The sequence below is a fragment of the Staurois parvus genome, unplaced genomic scaffold (assembly GCF_062004578.1).
Source record: "Staurois parvus isolate SC_StPar_1 unplaced genomic scaffold, SC_StPar_1.0 ptg000842l, whole genome shotgun sequence".
Lineage (NCBI taxonomy): Eukaryota > Metazoa > Chordata > Amphibia > Anura > Ranidae > Staurois > Staurois parvus.
Genome location: NW_028318638.1, coordinates 1,452,809 through 1,473,604, shown reverse-complemented (window position 1 = coordinate 1,473,604; position 20,796 = coordinate 1,452,809). Strand labels below are relative to the sequence as shown.

At 45.2% G+C, this 20,796-nt stretch overlaps 1 protein-coding gene across 2 annotated transcripts in view; it reads left to right on the top strand.

Moving 5' to 3' along the window:
• The window catches only part of LOC149443632 (nuclear receptor subfamily 2 group F member 5-like), a 71,414-nt gene that overhangs the window by 36,994 nt on the left and 13,624 nt on the right, over positions 1 to 20,796 (top strand). Inside the window, exon 3 of one of the 2 annotated variants that reach the window (XM_089655502.1) lies at positions 17,024 to 17,548. In XM_089655502.1, coding sequence (XP_089511628.1) covers positions 17,024 to 17,548 — 525 coding nt within the window. Of the gene's footprint in view, positions 1 to 17,020; positions 17,549 to 20,796 lie in introns of both variants that reach the window. The other variant, XM_089655501.1, reaches the window with a different exon arrangement.

Sequence of the window (20,796 nt, the reverse complement as noted above, 5' to 3'; positions counted from 1 at the left end):
ATCCCACTAACAGTTGAGCGTGGAATATTTAGTAGCCAGGAAATGTCACGGATGGACTCATTACACAGGTGACCACCTATCACGGGACCACGCTTGGAGTCACTGAGCTCCTGAGAGCGACCCATTCTTTCACAAATGTTTGTAGAAGCAGTCTGCATGCCTAGGGGCTTGATTGTATACACCTGTGTCCATGGAGGGGATTGGAACACCTGAATCACATGATTTGGAGGGAGGTCTCAATACTTTTGGAAGTGTATTATAGCCTTCTAGTCCCTAGATAAAGTTTTATTTTTTTTAGACAGTTTTTTTATTTTCACCTGGTGATCATATCATTAACACTTTTCCTGTCCTAGGGTGGAAACACTCACTATGTATAGAGGAGAATTGCCATCACCCTAGGACAGGACTACAGAACCCTTCCTAGTTTCCTCTTCTCCATAACATAGAGTGGTCCGTAGTCCACAAATATAGCTGGGAACAATGCTTTCTGGATTCCTGGTAGGATTAGCAGGTCTCTCTTTTCTGGATTCCCGGCAGGATTAGCAGGTCTCTTTTTGTTTTTTTTTAAATTATCGGAGATATATCACAAAACACTTTAACCTTGTTGCGCAGACCACCTCCTGGTCCTTTAAGGCCTCATGTACACTGCAATGGAGGAATCAGACCAGCCAATGATGCAGATATATTCTCTAGTTTCTGTTGTCCTTCTCACCTCTGTGATGAAGCCCCATTTGGTGGGGTGAAACGCGTCAGTGAACATGGCCGGAGCAGTGACTGAGGCCGTCCTACATATTGGACTCCTGGAACTGGTCTGAGCGGCATCCAGCATTCCTCTATTGCATAGAAGTCACTGGAACTATTCGCGAACGCTGCTCCGTCTTTCAATACCGGTAGGGCGATCTCTTCCTGCTTCCCAGCTTGGAGCGGCACTTCGAGCTTTTTCCCATGTAGACTGCAGCTGTCAGACTGACGTTGAGGAGGCATTTTTTTCTGAAGCCTCTGAACTCCCCTCTATGTTATCCTATGTGTCCATGTACACATAGTCATTTAGAGGAGTTTACAGGCATTTCTCTGCATTCAGGACAAGTGTTTACCGGCGTTTAAAACGCTAGACGCCTTCAGCACTCGATAATTTGTTCATTTTGATGCTTGCTCTTGCTGTGAAAAAGAATGAAAGAGAATCGCACATGTTGAGTTGTTATCAGAACAGGAACAGTGGGGAAATCTTTCAACGGGGATGGTGACATCCAGGGATTTCCCTCACATTGGAGGGATTGGAGGCCCCAAACTACATAACTGACCTGATACCCAAATACTACCCTACCTCCTCACAGGACCTCCTACTCTCTAGCTCCCTGGTCTCCTCCTCCCACGCCCGATTGCAGGACTTCTCTAGGACTTCCCCCATCCTCTGGAACTCCCTATCCCAATCCATCAGACTGTCACCTACCCTCCTCACCTTCAGGCGCACCCTGAAAACCCTCCTCTTCAGGGAAGCCTACCCCAACCTCACCTAACACCTGACCTCACCTAACAACCTCCTCCACTCCTCCCACCACTCCATCCCCCACAGCCATCTCCTCCTGTACCACCTTCTCCTCCCTCCTAGATTGTAAGCTCGAAAGAGCAGGGCCCTCGAACCCCTCGTGTACTGTTTTGTTACTGTCTTGTCTCATGTTCTGTCCCCCATGCTACTGTACAGGGCTGAGCATACCCTTTGGCGCTATATAAATACTGTATAATAATAATAATCTTCCGGTTGTGGTTATGGAACAGGAAGTGAAGAGAAATTTCCCCAATGGGTCGTAACCCTCTCTTACTCTATCCAAAATAAAAAGAAATGTTTTGGCTTTACTTCTACTTTAAGCGAGGATCTAGCTGAGCACTGGAAGCTCCTACTGAATGCCTTTGGTGGGAACACATAATGAGCTCAGTGTGCGATGTTGTCTCCAAAGTTGAGAAGTTCATTATTATTTCACAACTTGTATTACAACTTCTCTCCAGAGCCATTTGTACTACTGCCGTCTATAGGACTGCCAATGTGCAAATGTCATGTGCAAGACTTTAAATGCCATTACAGCTCAGTGTTTGGAAGTAATAAAATAATAGCAGCTGTTCTTCTGTAGGAGGAAATTTACTCCAGACAACGTATTCAATTTTCAGATCTTATAGACATCTAGATCTTGGCCTCCCGGGATTTCTTGGCTACAAAGCAACCTTCTAAAAGAGAATATCCAGCAAGGTTTCATAGCTATGTTCTTTTAATGCGTTGAACACTGCAGTGCCCAATGATCCCAGGGTGGTGCATGTTTGAACTGCCGTTTACCTCCATGGAGGACCTTGGTCTCCTGGGATTTCTTGGCTACAAAGCCACCTTCTAAAAGAGAATATCCAGCAAGGTTTCATAACTCTGTCCTTTTAATGCGTTGAACACTGCAGTGCCCAATGATCCCAGGGTGGTGCATGTATGACCTGCCTTTACCTCTATGGAGGACCTTGGCCTCCTGGGATTTCTTGGCTACAAAACTAACTTCTAAAAGAGAATATCCAGCAAGGTTTCATAACTCTGTTCATTTAATGCAGTGGTGTGGAACACTGCAATGCCCAATCATCCCAGGGTAGTGCATGTATGAAATGCCCTTTACCTCCATGGAGGACCTTGGCCTCCTGGGATTTCTTGGCTACAAAGCTACCTTCTAAAAGAGAATATCCAGCAAGGTTTCATAATTCTGTCCTTTTAATGTAGTGGTGTGGAACACTGCAATGCCCGATCATCCCAGGGTGGTGCATGTATGACCTGCCCTTTACTTCTATGTAGGTTTCATAACTCTGTCCTTTTAATGCGTTGAACACTGCAGTGCCCAATGATCCCAGGGTGGTGCATGTATGAACTGCCTTTACCTCTATGGAGGACCTTATCCTCCTGGGATTTCTTGGTTACAAAGCTACCTTTTAAAAGAGAATATCCAGCAAGGTTTCATAACTCTGTCCTTTTAATGCAGTGGTGTGGAACACTGCAACGCCCGATCATCTCAGGGTGGTGCATGTTTGAACTGTCCTTTACCTCCATGGAGGACCTCGGCCTCCTGGGATTTCGTGGCTACAAAGCTACCTTCTAAAAGAGAATATCCAGCAAGGTTTCATAACTGTGTCCTTTTAATGCAGTGGTGTGGAACACTGCAACGCCCGATCATCTCAGGGTGGTGCATGTTTGAACTGTCCTTTACCTCCATGGAGGACCTCGGCCTCCTGGGATTTCGTGGCTACAAAGCTACCTTCTAAAGAGAATATCCAGCAAGGTTTCATAACTGTGTCCTTTTAATGCGTTGAACACTGCAGTGCCCAATGATCCCAGGGTGGTGCATGTATGAACTGCCTTTACCTCTATGGAGGACCTTATCCTCCTGGGATTTCTTGGTTACAAAGCTACCTTTTAAAAGAGAATATCCAGCAAGGTTTCATAACTCTGTCCTTTTAATGCAGTGGTGTGGAACACTGCAACGCCCGATCATCTCAGGGTGGTGCATGTTTGAACTGCCCTTTACCTCCATGGAGGACCTCGGCCTCCTGGGATTTCGTGGCTACAAAGCTACCTTCTAAAAGAGAATATCCAGCAAGGTTTCATAACTGTGTCCTTTTAATGCGTTGAACACTGCAGTGCCCAATGATCCCAGGGTGGTGCATGTATGAACTGCCTTAACCTCTATGGAGGACCTTATCCTCCTGGGATTTCTTGGCTACAAAGCTACCTTTTAAAAGAGAATATCCAGCAAGGTTTCATAACTGTGTCCTTTTAATGCAGTGGTGTGGAACACTGCAACGCCTGATCATCTCAGGGTGGTGCATGTATGAACTGCCCTTTACCTCTATGGAGGACCTCGGCCTCCTGGGATTTCTTGGCTACAAAGCTACCTTCTAAAAGAGAATATCCAGCAAGGTTTCATAACTCTGTCCTTTTAATGCAGTGGTGTGGAACACTGCAATGCCTGATCATCTCAGGGTGGTGCATGTATGAACTGCCCTTTACCTCTATGGAGGACCTTGGCCTCCTGGGATTTCTTGGCTACAAAGCTACCTTCTAAAAGAGAATATCCAGCAAGGTTTCATAACTCTGTCCTTTTAATGCAGTGGTGTGGAACACTGCAATGCCCGATCATCCCAGGGTGGTGCATGTATGAACTGCCCTTTTAGGGATAGAGAAACATCTGCTCATACTTCTGCCCCGCATTGGGCTTGACGCAATGGGTGTTGATGGTGCTCTGTGCAAATATTGCCTGGTGTCATTTTTAGTCTTCAACTTGAACTAAACCCAATGGTTTACCATTGGGTTTAGTTGACAGGTGCCCCTGACCTGTGTACTTATACTACAAGGCTACCCTGACTGATACCTGGTGGCCAGATCTTATCCTGGATGTAAGTTTTATCTGTTATCTGTACATGCTGAATTTTTACCTATTAAAGAAATACTACACTATTAGAAGCTTCTCTGGGTCTCATCCATCTGCATGGGAGCCCGCTTTTGAAGGTTCCTGCTGGTTTGGAGTGATATGTGATTCCCCCCTCCCCTGCTGATGATTCTCCTGGTGGATGACTTACCTGGACTGATGACATCTTGTGGCTAAACCTGTAGATGACATCTTCCGGATATCACAAGTCCAGAGTACCGGGAGCGGGTCTTAATTGCTCCACGCGCACCACATGCGCTATCTGGTTAGTGCATTATTTGTACGCTCACAAGAACACAAGAGTCACGAATATTTCTGACCATGGTTTGCTTGGACAATTGCACCTTACCACTTTATCTCACCATTTAATATGGACTGAGTTTTTGTCGCTTCTACCATTGTGCAACTTATGTATTTGATTTTATTAATTCTATTAGCGCTGCACACTCTTGTTTCCAATGGTTTATCAGTTTCCTATACAAAGCTTGGAGCGCCTGCTCAAGCTAGAGGAGAAATTCTTCCCTTTGATCCTAGAAGACGGGGTGCCAGCGTTTGCCTGTATACATCCAAGAAATTGTGCGCAATGGCGTGAGATGGACACCACTCTCCTGACCAGCTCGTGTTAGATGAAAGTAAGGAAGGGCTTCTCTGCAAGCCACACCCACTGACGTGTTTCCCAAAACAATCAAGGCATGTCATGGATGATAACTGTCTCAGTTGCTTGTGCTCTCAACTGAACCGCCAAGTCATCAAATAGCTGGTGCCTTAACTTATCATATGTTTGGCTCCATGGCAATTGCAAATCAGAGGCCAAGATGGCAGCTTCCTTGGCTGTGAAGGATAGGGGGGCTTAGTTCCACTTTAACTGTTTCCAGAATTGTTTAATTCAAGGCATGCTATGAATGATAACTGTCTCAGCTGCTTGTGTTGTCAACAGAACTGTCATGCCATCGAATGGCTGATGTCATAGCTGATCCTATGTATGGCATTGTAGCAACTGCAGACCAAACAGAGGCTCAGATGGCAGCTTCCTTTACTGTGAAGAATCGGAGGGTTTAGTTCCACTTTACTGTTTCCCAAATCAATTTCATTGAAGGCATGCCATGAATGACAACTGTCACAGTTGCTTGTGTTTTCAACTGAACTGTCATTCCATCAAATGGCTGGTGCCAAAACTTATGCATATACAGCACCATGGTAATTGCGGATCAAAGACTAAAATCTAAGACTAAGATGGCAGCTTCCTTAACTGTAAAGGATAGGAGGGTTTAGTTCCACTGTCTACTATACAGGGTATCCCCGTGGGTCCCCAGAGCGGTCCTAAGAAAATGTAAAGGATGAGAGTGCCACAAGGTGACTGATAATTATTGACAACCCCACTTCATCAGGACTTTTCAACAATTTCTTGCAATTTGCATTATGTTTTGTGTCTGTGAAATCGCAACAAAACTGCTGAAAAGTCACGCAAGAACTGCTTTAGAAATCGCACTGCAGCAAACCGCACACGTTAAGACACCGACATTCACCTTCATTAGATGCGATTTCAGGTGCGATTTCAATTCGCAAAGTGCACCCGAAATCGCAAACGGTATGACCGGGCAATAAACTGGCTTTTGAAGTGTGCAAATGCAACAAGGTAGAAATTGGCTGAAAGGTTTAGCGCGGCGAAACACTTTGCGTAGTGCATTTTATTTACAACTGTAGAGATCAGACCAAAATGAGGGACAAATGAGGAGGAGCGAGGGGCAGAGGGACTTTGTTCCAAATCAGCGACGGTCCCTTGAAAATCAGAGACAGTCCCTCGAAATCCAGGACAGTCCTTCGAAATCAGAGACAGTCCCTCAAAATCCGGGACAGTCCCTCGAAATCAGAGACAGTGCCGACCAGCACCCAGGGGAAAGATATCAAACTGAGCCCTCTCCCCCCTCCCCATTCATGATGTGCAGGTTCCATGGGATCCTATGCCCAGCAGTCACTCGCTTGTCAAAATCACTGTGCAGCTTGGTTTTAACACTGGTCACACACTTGTGTGGATGGCTCTCCACTCCCAGCTCTCTTCTGGACACTTCTGCACTCGGCGGTGCAAGCTGTGCTCCCCCCCCCAACCACCTCCTTCTTGCTAGTACAGCTCCTGTTGTGTATGTGAACAATGCCGCCAGCTTATTAATACAGGATCACTGCTGTAGCTGGAAGGAGGGGGGGGGGAGTGAGAACACAGCCTGCACCCCATCTCAGCTCTCTACTGGACACTTCTGCACTCGGCGGTGCAGGCTGTGTTCCCCCCACCTCCTTCCTGCTAGTACAGCTCCTGTTGTGTCTGTGAGCACCGTGTTAGCTTGTTAATACAGGAGCACTGCCCTGGCAGGAAGGAGGTGGGGGTGAGTGAGAATACAGCCTGCACCCCGTCCCAGCTCTCTCCTGGACACTTCTGCACTCGGCGGTGCAAGCTGTGCTCCCCCCCCCAACCACCTCCTTCTTGCTAGTACAGCTCCTGTTGTGTCTGTGAACACCACCGCCAGCTTCTTAATACAGGATCACTGCTGTAGCTGGAAGGAGGGGGGGGGAGTGAGAACACAGCCTGCACCCCATCCCAGCTCTCTACTGTATACTTCTGCACTCAGCAGTGCAGGCTGTGTTCCCCCCCACCTCCTTCCTGCTCGTACAGCTCCTGTTGTGTCTGTCCTGGCTAAATCAATTTTATTGGCTTGAGTTCAATTTCTTTTTTGGGCACAGTAGTGTTAATCCTCAGCGAGTTCCTGCTATTGGTATTCCCATTATTATCAATGTGGTTTTATCTTTTAGCTCCTGTTGTGTCTGTGAACACCACCACATGCTTATTAATACAGGAGCATTGCCCAGGCAGAAAGGAGGTGGGGGGAGTGAGAACACAGCCTGCACCCTGTCCCAGCTCTCTCCTGGTCGCTTCTGCATTCGACGGTACAGGCTGTGCCCCCCCCCCTTCCTGCTAGTACAGCTCCTGTTGTGTCTGTGAACACCACCGCATGCTTATTAATACAGGAGCATTGCCCAGGCAGAAAGGAGAGGGGGGGAGGGAGAACACAGCCTGCACCCTGTCCCAGCTCTCTCCTGGTCGCTTCTGCATTCGGCGGTACAGGATGTGTTCCCCCCCTTCCTGCTAGTACAGCTCCCGTTGTGTCTGTGGACACCACCGCATGCTTGTTAATACAGGAGCACTGCCCTGGCAGGAAGGAGGGGCGGGGGAGTGAGAACACAGCCTGCACCCCGTCCCAGCTCTCTCCTAGACGCTTCTGCACTTGACGGTGCAGGCTGTGCTTCTCCCCCTTCCTGCTAGTACAGCTCCTGTTGTGTCTGTGAACACCACCGCATGCTTGTTAATACAGTAGTACTGCCCTGGCAGGAAGGAGGGGGGGAAGTGAGAGCACAGCCTGCACCCCGTCCCAGCTCTCTCCTCTCCTTGTCGCTCCCAGCACTGGGCTGACAGGAGTGGTGATGCCATTGTCACTCCTGTCGGCCTTGTAACAAAAGCAAAGCGCCCCCATCCCTACAGTACACTATTGCGCCCAAGGCAGCTACCCCTCCCACCCACCCCTGGCTATACAAATGCAGCATGTATGCGGCTGCCAAACCTCACAATAACGCAGCACCATGCGGTTTGGGGCGGAGTGATTTGTAAAAGCTCCACTTTTTGTACGTTTGGGAACTGAAGAAAAAAAAAATGACACGGGTTTTGTCCGTTCCCTACTTTATCCTTTGGCGTTAGGTCCACCTTGTGCGTTAGGTTCGTTCTCCTTTTTCCTGGAGAAATCCATTTTATCGGCCTGAGTATAATTTCTTTTTTTTTGGGCACGGCAGTGTTAATCCTCAGCGATCGGTATTCCCGTTATTATCGATGTGGTTTTATCTTTTGGGAACCGCGTTCATGTGTTTGTGTCATTAGGGAGAAGCAGTCATTGTTTCCCGTCACAGGATTCCAGGGCTTTAGGAGGTCATGTGATGATCGCTGTGCCGGGTACACGCTACGTCAAGCATATGGCGAAGAACTTACATAGGAAAAAAAAAACAAAAAAAAAACAAAAAAAAACCCCACACTCGGAGTTTACGGGACGACTAGGAAAATGTCGCCTTTCTCCAGAAGCTCTGAATTTAGCTTGGGGTGGCTGAAACATGTGAAGGCGTGCATAGCTGACCGGGGTAATCATCGGAGGCGGCGATTTACGGTCCAAAACTGCGTTTTCATTCCTTGTATACAATATACTGGAATGTTAAGTCATATTACACCGCAGGGGTCTCCAAACTACGGCCCTCCAGCTGTTGAAGTACTACAAGTCCCATCATGCCTCTGCCTCTGCGAGTCTTGCAAGGCCTCATGGGACTTGCAGTTCCTCAACACCCGGAGGGCCATCGTTTGGAGACCCCTGTATTACAGTAACCGTAGCGGAGTTTTTAGGTACGTGCGCATTATATTGCACATTAACATGCCTGGCATAATGGCTGCCCATTCAAATGAACGCAACACGCCACAAAAAAAAAAAGGGTCATGCATCATTTTCAGACGCAGCACGCTGCAATGCATGGCCTTGCATCACCCTGACAGCGCTCCTGCACGTTGTATAGGGCCAGCTCATTCCTTTTTGTTATTTTCTGCATACAGAGGATATAAAAAGTCTACACTGATCTGCCGCAAAAACAGCGAAAAGGCATAGGCGTCTTTACCGTGCTTTTGCCGCGCTTTCTGAGCGTTTTTAACCCCTCGCCCTCCTGAGGATTTCCCCTCTTCCTGACAAGGCCATTTTTTGCGTTACGGTACTGCGTTACTTTAATGGACAATTGCGCAGTCATGCAACGCTGCACCCAAATGAAATGAAAAATTTAGACAATGTTGAGAAAAAAAACAATATTTTTGACTTTTTGCTATTAACCCCTCGCCCTCCTGAGGATTTACCCCCCTTTTCCTGACCAGGCCATTTTTTTGCGTTGCTTTAATGGACAATTGCGCGGTCATGCAAGCTGCACCCAAATGAAATGAAAAATTTAGAAGAGGCCATTTTTTGCGTTACGGCACTGCGTTACTTTAATGGACAATTGCGCGGTCATGCAATGCTGCACCCAAATGAAATTTATTACCTTTTTTCCCCTGCGAATTGAGCTTTCTTTTGGTGGTATTGGATCACCTGTGCGTTTTAAATTTTTTGCACTATAAAAGAAAAAAAGTGACAATTTTGAGGAAAAAAACAATATTTTTGACTTTTTGCTATTAACCCCTTGCCCTCCTGAGGATTTCCCCTCCCCCCTTCCTGACCAGGCCATTTTTTTTTTGCGTTACTTTAATGGACAATTGCACAGTCATGCAACGCTGCACCCAAATGAAATGAAAAATTTTGACAATTTTGAGAAAAAAAACTATATTTTTGACTTTTTGCTATTAACCCCTTGCCTTCCTGAGGATTTACCCCCCTTCCTGACCAGGCCATTTTTTTTTTTGCGTTACTTTAACGGACAATTGCACAGTCATGCAACGCTGCACCCAAATTAAATGAAAAATTTAGACAATTTTGAGAAAAAAAAACAATATTTTAGATTTTCTGCTATTAACCCCTTGCCCTCCTGAGGATTTACCCCCCTTCCTGACCAGGCCATTTTTTGCATTACAGCACTGCGTTACTTTAACAGAGAGTTGCGCGGTCATGCAATGCTGCACCCAAATGAAATTTACGACCTTTTTTTCCCCGCGAATTGAGCTTTCTTTTGGTGGTATTGGATCGCCTGTGCGTTTTTTTATTTTTTGTGCTATAAAAAAAAGTCTGACAATTTTGAGGAAAAAAAACAATATTTTTGACTTTTTGCTATTAACCCCTCACCCTCCTGAGGATTTCCCCCCCTTCATGACAAGGCCATTTTTTGCGTTACAGCACTGCGTTACTTTAACGGACAATTGCGCGGTCATGCAACGTTGCACCCAAATAACATTTACGTCCTTTCTTCCCCCACGAATAAAGCTTTCTTTCGGTGGTATTGGATCACCTGTGCATCTTAAATTTTTTGCGCTATAAAAAAAAAAGACTGACAATTTTGAGGAAAAAAACAATATTTTTTATTTTTTGCTACTAACCCCGCGCCCTCCTCAGGATTTACCCCTCTTCCCAACTAGGCCATTTTTTGCGTTACGGCGCTGCGTTACTTTAATGGACAATTGCGCGGTCATGCAACGCTGCACCCAAATGAAATTTATGTTCTTTTTTCCCCACAAATTCAGCTTTCTTTTGGTGTTATTTGATCGCCTGTGCCTTTTTAATTTTTGCTCTATAAAAAAAAAAAGACCGGCAATTGTGAGAAAAAAAAACAATATTTTTGACTGTTTGCTATTAACCCCTCGCCCTCCTGAGGATTTCCCCCCCTTCCTGACAAGGCCATTTTTTGCGTTACAGCACTGCGCTATTTTAATGGACAATTGCGCAGTCATACAACGCTGCACTCAAATGACATTTACATCCTTTTTTCCCCCACAAATAGAGCTTTCATTCAGTGGTATTGGATCGCATGTGCGTTTTAAATTTTTTGCACTATAAAAAAAAAAGGAAGACTGACAATTTTGAGAAAAAAATATTTTTGACTTTTTGCTATTAACCACTTGCCCTCCTGAGGATTTCCCCCCCTTCCTGACGAGGCCATTTTTTGCGTTACAGCACTGCGTTACTTTAACGGACAATTGCGCGGTCATGCAACGCTGCACCCAAATGAAATGAAAAATTTAGACTATTTTGAGAAAAAAAAAACAATATTTTTGACTGTTTGCTATTAACCCCTTGCCCTCCTGAGGATTTCCCCCCCTTCCTGACCAGGCCATTTTTTGCGTTATAGCGCTGCGTTACTTTAACGGAAAATTGTGCGGTCATGCAATGCTGCACCCAAATGAAATTTACATCTGTTTTTTCCCCACAAGTGGAGCTTTCTTTCGCTGGTATTTGATCGCCTGTGCGTTTTTAATTTTTTGCACTATAAAAAAAAAAAAGACAGACAATTTGGACAAAATAAAACAATATTTTGGACTTTTTGCTATTAAATATGTCCAGTAAAAAAATTTAAAAATCAAATTTCTTCATACATTAAGGGCAAAATGTATTCTGCTCTGTGTCTTCGCTAGAAATCCCAATATGTGTAAATTAATTGGTTTACGTGAAAGTTATAGCGTCTACAAATGGCGGTATACATACTGGGATTTTTACATTTTTTTTACTAGTAATGGCGGCGATCAGCAACTTATAGCGGGACTGCGGCAAACATGCTGACACTGGGGGGGAACTAACTGCCACTGACATCCCCAGTGACACCAATACAGTGATTAGTGTTAATAAAAAGCACTGACACTGTACTAATGGCACTGGGCAGGAAGGGGTTAACATGAGGGGCGATCAAAGGGTTAACTGTGTGCTGGGAGTGTTTTACTAGGGGGCGGTGTCTGTATGCTTCACTGTAATCACACTGCTTTGGATGGCTGTGCTGTGCACAGCCATCCAAAGCAGTGTGCCCGAGCTTACAGGGCAACAAAACAGTTCTCCTCCCCATTGGAGATCCTCGGAAATCACTGGGTGCCGGTGAGTAATCACTGGTGGGGACCCGGTGATTGACAGCCGTGGCTGCAAATGGCGTGATTTTGCGCACCCGTGTCGCCATGTAGCAGTATTTCTGCTATAGGGCATTGGGAAGTGGTTAAAGGACACCTGACTTGAAAACTGCACCAAAAATGCTTCCCAGAGGGGTTTTTCATGCGGTTTCCATTGATTTCAATGGGAAGAGGCGTTTTTGGGGCATTTTTTTTAACTCCCAAAACATGCCCCAAAGATGCTGCAAGCAGGAGTTTTTACACGTCTCAGTGTGAAAACATACATGGATATACATTCACATACATAGGGAAGCATTTTTTTTTAGCTTTTCAGGCACTTTTTTCAACGCACAAACGCTTCAAAAACTCCTGTGTGAAGGCTGCCTAAAATGTCAGGTTTCTGTGATGTAAAAAAATGAGACAAAGATAAATAATTTCAGATTTTTTTCCGCCTTTAATGTGACCTATAAACTGTACAACTCAGTTGAACAACAAACTGAAATCTTTTAGGTGGAGGAAAGTAAAAATAAAAAAACTAAAATAATCTGGTTGCATAAGTGTTCACACCCTTACACTAATCCTTTGCTGAAGCCCCTTTTGATGTGATTCCAGCACTCAGTCTTTTTGGGGAGGAGTCTATCAGCATGGTATATCTTGACTTGGCAATATTTGCCCGCTCTTCCTTCCAAAAACACTCCAAATCTGTCAGATTGCGTGTCATCTCCTGTGCACAGCCCTCTTCAGATCACCCCGCAGATCTTCGATCGGATTCAGGTCTGGGCTCTGGCTGGGCCATTCCAAAACGTTCATCTTCTTTTGGTGAAGCCATTCCTTTGTTGATTTGGATGTATGCTTTGGGTCGTTGTCATACTGAAAGATGAAGTTCCTCTTCATGTTCAGCTTTCTAGCAGAAGCCTGATGGTTTTGTGCCGATATTGACTGGTGTTTGGAACTGTTCATAATTCCCACTACCGTGACTAAGGCCCAAATTCCAGCTTCCCCAAAGCATGATGCTGCCACCACCATGCTTCACGGTGGGTATGGTGTTCTTTTGGTGATGTGCAGTGTTGTTTTTGTGCCAAACATATCTTTTGGAATTATGGCCAAAAAGTTCAACCTTGGTTTCATCAGACCAGAACACATTTCCCACATGCTTTTGGGAGACTTCAGATGTGGTTTTGCCAAATGTATCCGGGCTTGGATGTTTTACTTCGTAAGAAAAGGGTTCCTTGTTGTCACTCCACCCCATAGCCCAGAGATATGAAGAACACGGGAGATTGTTGTCACATGGACCACACAGCCAGTACTTGCCAGATATTCCTGCAGCTCCTTTCATGTTGCTGTAGGCCTCTTGGCCGCCTCCCAGACCGGTTTTCTTCTTGTCTTTTCATCCATTTTGGAGGGACGTCCAGTTCTTGGTGATGTCACTGTTGGTGACGTCACTGTTGGTGATGTCACTGTTGATGACGTCACTGTTGCGCCGTATTTTCTCCCCTTGATGATGACTGTCTTCACTGTGTTCCATGGTATATCTAATGCCTTGGAAACTCTTTTTGTACCCTTCTCCTGACTGATACATTTTAACAACAAGATCCCTCTGATGCTTTGGAAGCTCTCTGCGGCCCATGGCTTTTGCTGTAGGATGCGACTAAGAAAATGTCAGGAAAGACCGACTAGAACAGCTGAACTTTATTTGGGGTTAAAAAATGATGGCAGGTGTGCACTGACTCCTATTTAACCACTTGCCAACCACAGATATCCGAATGATGGCTTCACTGCGGCTGGCCAGTTCTGGGAGGGCGTCATATGACGTCCTCCCGGAACCCGCCCTCCCTGGTGTCCCCAGGGGCGCGCCACCCAGCAATCTCCGTGAGCGCTGTGTCCTAAGGACACAGCTGTTCACGTGATGTGGTAAAAGGCCACTCATGGTGGCTTTTTATCTCGTGATTAGCCGTGTCCAATGACACAGAAGATCACCGGTAAATGCAGTTGTCGGTTATTGGCTGCACTTTCCTCACACTGTCACAGCGTGAGGAAAGTACTGCCAATGATTGGCAATTGTCAGAGGACGGATTGGCACCGATCATCAGTGCCCTGATGCTCAATGTCACCCACCAGTGCCCATCAGTGCCACCCACCTGTGCCTAGCAGTGCTGCCCACCTGTGCCCATCAGTGCTGTCAGTCAGTGTCACCCATCAGTGCTGCTCATCAGTGTCGCCTATCTGTGCCCATCATTGTTGCATAACAGTGCCGCCTCATCAGTGCCACCTATCAGTGTTGCTTGTCAGTGCCCATCAGTGCTGCCTATCAGTGCCACCTCATCAGTGCCGCCTATCAGTGCTGCCTATCCGTGCCACCTCATCAGTGCCACCTATCAGTGCTGCCTATCAGTGCAGCCTCATCAACGCATATTAGTGAAGGAGAACAATTACCTGTTTTCAAAATTTTATAATAGAAAAAAAGAAAAACTTTTTTTTTTCAAAATGTATTTATTTATTTTAGGTACTTATATAGCGCCGTCAATTTACGCAGCACTTTACATATATATTGTACATTCACATCAGTCCCTAACCCTCAAGGGGTGTACAATCTAAGGTCCCTAACTCACATTCATACATACACATACTAGGGACAACCCGGAGGAAACCCACGCAGGCACAGGGAGAACATGCAAACTCCAGGCAGGAGGTGCCGTGGCTGGGATTCGCACCAACGACCCGAGTACTGCCAGGGGGAAGTGCTAACCATTTAGCCAATGTGCTGCCTATCTGTGCCCATCATTGTTGCATAACAATGCCGCCTCATCAGTGCTGCCTATCAGTGCTGCTTATCAGTGCCCATCAGTGTTGCCTATCTGTGCCACCTCATCAGTGCCACCTGCCTATCAGTGCCCACCAGTGCAGCCTCATCAACGCACATTAGTGAAGGAGAACAAATACCTGTTTTCAAAATTGTATAATAGAAACAAAGAAAAACTTTTTTTTTCAGTATTTTTGCCCTATTTTTGTTTATAGCACAAAAAATAAAACACCCAGTGGTAATTAAATACCACCAAAAGAAAGCACTATTTGTGTGAAAAAATTGATAAAAATTTCATATGGGTACAATGTTGCATGACCGCACAATTGTCATCGCATGTGATTCGTACAGGAACCGCACTGCATTCCTGGGCAAATCACATGCGAATTCAGTGCAGTGCAATTTGAACCATACATTTTGCATGGTTCAAATCACACTGTATCCACACCAAAAACGGTGCAGGACCCTTTTTTTGGTCCGCACTAGAATCGGATCACATGGGTATTCACAGAATTCGAAGAAAAATCCCGACGCGTTTTGGAGACTATGGCTCCTTCTTCAGGGGTAATGTTATAAACAATGCAGAGTAATATGTAATTAAAACATACATCACTTAACATATGCTGAAAAAAAATCTTTTCCAAATGCAAATGCATCTTCCAAATGGCGTGCGTCAGATATTGGTTTATCCATTTACACGGTTCACTTAGATCCCTGCTGGCTGGAACACAATCGGGGTGATTGAACAGTTGATGAGGATCATCCTCAAGCTTTAGAGAGTATCCTTTCCTCTATCCTTTAGTCTTTTCATCCTTCGTTGTATAGGTGATCTCAATGTCCGTTTTGGATGGCCATAATGTGATGTGGAGACCCTCTCCCCCTTCCACTAGTGTGGAAGTTTTGTTTTCTGATGTGGCAACCATTTGATTTTTTTTCAGCATATTTTATGTATGTTTTACTTACATATGACACTGCATTGTTTTTTACAAAGTTAGCCCTGAAGAAGGAGCCATCGTCTCCGAAACGCGTCAGTTAGTTATCTTCAACTTCTGTAAACACGTAAAACTTTGTAATATTTGTATCATGTATCGCGATTTTGTATGAATATACTGTAATGGACAATATTGCAACAAAAGAAAGTTTTATGATGATATTGGAATAAAGAATATTGTCATTTTTAAACATATGTTTTTCGGACTTTAAAGTCCCATTGATATGGGAAGGGGGGATCTATTTATACAGGATACTGAAGAAGTACTCTTTTTTGCTCACCCGACTCTCTCTATACTATCACCTCATTGGCTCCCAGCACTGCCCCTCCCTCTTCCAGTTTGAGTTCTGTTACACAGGGAATTGCAAGAGGATGATATTATGTTACATTCAAGTACTAACACAAAAAAATGATTTCTTAATGCATACAACATTGCACTGATTGGTGTCCTTTATAGCCACCTGGAGTTTGTATGTAACAAACTCAATATTTTTTTTTTAATTGCCATTATTATGTGCCAGCCTTTTGCAGTCATTGGCATAGCAGACTGGGAGAGGGAGGAGCAAAACATTAAAAACCAATCAGGCTTTACTGCAATACCCAGTGCTCTTCATCTAACCAATGGAAACAAATTAATTGGTAGAGAGAGGGACAGAACTTTACAAACCAATCAGGGTTTACTGCAATGCCCAGTGCTCTAAATCTAACCAAAGGAAACAAATTAATTGGTAGAGGGACAGAACTTTATAAACCAATCAGGGTTTACTGCAATGCCCAGTGCTCTAAATCTAACCAATGGAAATGAATTAATTGGTAGAGGGACAGAACTTTATAAACCAATCAGGCTTTACTGCAATGCCCAGTGCTCTTAACCAATTAAGCCTTCCAATTGGAGGAGAGAAAGAAGAGAAATCCAATCATACTCTTGACCACGAGTCTCCAAACTATGGCTCTCCTGGTGTTGAGGAACTACAAGCCCCATGAGGCCTTGCAAGACTCTGACAGCCACAGCCAAGACTCCCAGAGGCAGAGGCATGATGGGACTTGTAGGACTTCAACAGCTGGAGGGCCGTAGTTTGGAGACCCCTGCTACAGGCCAGCAAACGTAACAGTTTATTGTCATTGCAAAATTTGTTGTCTTTGTTTTGCAAATATGTCCTTCAGGACTCGAATAGTGATACTCTCTTTCTTTTCCTTCACAGCAGTTCAACGTGGACGAATGTCGCACCCCCAGACCAGCCCAGGCCAGTATGCTCTGAACAACGTTGACCCTTACAACGGTCATTCGTACCTAACAGGATTTATCTCCTTGCTCCTACGGGCAGAGCCATACCCAACATCCCGCTACGGAGCCCAGTGCCTGCAGCCCAATAATATCATGGGCATTGAGAACATCTGTGAGTTGGCAGCCCGCTTGCTGTTCAGTGCCATCGAGTGGGCCAAGAACATACCTTTTTTTCCTGACTTCCAGCTCTCCGACCAGGTCTCCCTTCTCCGTATGACGTGGAGTGAGCTCTTCGTCCTCAATGCCGCCCAGTGTTCTATGCCCCTTCACGTGGCGCCCTTGCTGGCGGCGGCCGGGCTCCATGCCTCACCCATGTCTGCTGATAGAGTGGTGGCTTTCATGGACCACATTCGGGTCTTTCAGGAACAAGTAGAAAAGCTGAAGGCACTTCACGTTGACTCTGCTGAGTACTCCTGCTTGAAAGCTGTGGCGTTATTTACACCTGGTAAGTAGACATATTCAGGAATGGCCGTTTCTGCCACTTAAAAAACAAAACATTCTATCTATAAAGGGTTTTTTTTATGTCCATGTTAATGGAAAGTGAGTCCATACGTCACGACTTTTTGTTATTGCAATCTACTCTTCAATTTCCGATACCAATCTGTGGTCTACCCGTAGGTCATAGCAACCAACCAGAAGCTTGTTTTCTTCTTCTACCATTGTAAAATATTAGTGGTTGATATGCCTCCTCTGTTTTATTCCTTTTGTTCCTCAAGACTCAAAGCAGAGCCCTTCACTTACAATCTACACATTAGCAATTAATTTGTCACCATGGTTAGCACAGTAATGAATTCAAAATCACGACTACCAACAACTAAAAATGAGGTCATTCCTTGACTTCTACGCTTAAGTCGTAAAAATGTATAATGTCACGCCACTAATCAAATAAATATGTTCGATGTAAACTGAGATCTGCACTCAAACTTAACCAATTCAGTAAATTCAGTTGCAAATGGCCACTACAAGTCCCGAATGTCCAATGAAAAGGCCAGCGCCTTTAATAAATCAATTCATTGTTTGAACTAGGTCAATTCCAGCTATAGGTGGGGGTAGCACTTATTTACAGAGAGCAAGAAGAGGCCAAAGAATATTTATTCCTGACAATTTCTAAGGGGTTAGCCAAAAATAGGGAAGGTGATGGTTTTGGAGGAGCCATGATTTCACTGATCCTGCTCCTACTGTACAGCTCTGAGTCATGTCACCTGACTCCCACCACCTCCCAGCTCTGAGATGCTGGAATTGCTGGAGTTTACGAGAGCAGGAGTAAGGATCGAGGAGCGTGTGCTCAGAGTGGGTCAAAGGCACTGACAAGGGTAGAATGTATAGGGGTGACCCTTAGAAAGCAGAAGGAAGGCTTCAGGAGATGAGTCAGGCCTTGGAGAAAACACAAAAGAAAAATTGGAAGGAATATCATGAAGGTTTTAGGAAGGTTACCTATAATTCGAGACGAAGGTGGAGTATAGATTATGGAAAGATGGTGTTCAGGATAATGATGTACGTCTGTTCACGTTGGTTGTACACCGCATCAGACTATAGAGAATTTTGTTTCTTAGAGGCATTATTGCCCTGTTACCTTGGCAGCTGTTCAGTGCATTCTCGCAGATGTGAAGTGTACACCCAGGGCTTAATTTACAATTTTTGTCCCTGTTGGCCAACTGTTATACCAATGTCCTCCAAACCTTGCCCTTCCAATGGTTTTGTGAGCCTTAATCATGGCAGGTTTATGAAGCAGGTGCACCAACTCTTAAAGTCTAGCTGTAATGGAGAACAAAAAGTTTCTATTGGGCTTTCCCAGGCTTGTGTTTAAGCTGCACAACCTTTGATCGGCCATTGGATGAACTTTTTGGTCCTACCCGCTGAATTCTGATCTGGGTCTCTGAGCGCAGGAGGTTTTGTATCTGTTTCTTAAAGTCTAGCTCCAGCCAAAACTTTTTGTTTTTTTGGAAAAGGTTGTAACCTATGGTTTTTATTGCCTTTAGTGTCCTTATTAGGGACAGGAAGTAATGGGAAGTCTTTTCTACAGGAACCCAGACAAAACACATTGGGGAAAGGTTAGAAGTTCAGAAAATGTTTTATTGCTGTCTGTGCCTTTTCTTCCTGATGACCGGTGCACTCTCCATTTCTTCTATGGGGGGTCACAGGAATATGGAGTTAAGGAAAATCTTCCCAATGTGGTCATAGACAAAAATAAAATCCTGGAATGAAACCTGAAGCACCGCTCCAAGCAAGAGGAAAGGCTCTCTTTCCCTGGTCTTCAGACATGGCGGTGCTTGCGTACTGGCTCACTCAGCCAGTGGTAACAGTGCTTGAAGACATTGGGGACGCTGATTTCCCAACCCGACCGGTGTGTAGTAAAGGTGTTGGGTGACCTTAGCCAGCACTAAGGTGGCGTCCTAGCTCACTCAGCCAGTGGTAACAGTGCTTGAAGACATTGGGGATGTTGTTCTCCCAACCCGACCCGTGTGTAGTAAAGGTGTTGGGTGACCTTAGCCAATGCTAAGGTGGCATCCTGGCTCACTTAGCCAGTGGTAACAGTGCTTGAAGACCTTGGGGACGCTGTTTTCCCAACCCGACCCGTGTGTAGTAAAGGTGTTGGGTGACCTTAGCCAGCACTAAGGTGGCGTCCTAGCTCACTCCGCCAGTGGTAACAGCGCTTGAAGACATTGGGGACGCTATTCTCCCAACCCGACCCGTGTGTAGTAAAGGTGTTGGGTGACCTTAGCCAGTGCTAAGGTGGCATCCTGGCTCACTTAGCCAGTGGTAACAGTGCTTGAAGACATTGGGGACGCTGTTCTCCCAACCCGACCCATGTGTAGTAAAGTTGTTGGGTGACCTTAGCCAGCACTACTCCACAAATCACGCCACTCTGATGCATTTCACCCCACCCACCGGGGCTTAGTCAATGGAGGTCTCCACCCAACACCTTTACTTGGGTTGGGAGAACGGTGTCCCCGATGTCTGCTAAAATAAAATCCTGGTTAAATTTTTACACCTCCCTCTGGACGTAGGCTATAAAATTACACTTGTCATAGAACAGTCCTTCATAAGAGGACATCACAGAGGACAAGGGGGTGCTCTTTACGTCTGGAGGAAAATAAATTTAATCTCCAAACATGGAAAGGTTTCTTCACAGTGAGAACTGTGAAAATGTGGAATAGACTCCCTCAAGAGTTGGTTCTGGCCAGCTCAGTGGATTGCTGTAGGAAAGTACTGGATTCTTTCTTGGATACACGGAATATAACTGGATACTAACATTTATAGGTAAAGTTGATCCAGGAAATATCCGATTGCCTCTCGGGGGATCAGGAAGGAATTTTTTCCCCTGCAGGAGCAAATTGGATCATGCTTTGCTGGGTTTCTTTTGCCTTCCTCTGGATCAACTGTGGGTATAGGATTAGAACTTTTTTTTCTTTTTTTAATGGTTGAACTGGATGGACGTTTGTCTTTTTTCAGCCAGACTAACTATGTAACTATAACTCAGATACTGTATAAAATGCATTACATACTGTATATACATAAAAGCTTAGAGCAAATTTGTCACTTGCCCATAAGAGGCTGGCAATTGCCTACAGAATTAAATCAGAGTGTGCTGGATGCTCCTACAGTCCTTCATCCTTTGGAGGAAGATGTGATGGCTGTGCCTTACTTGAGTTCCTACAGTTGAGCTCCCACAGTCCTTCAGCCTTTGGAGAG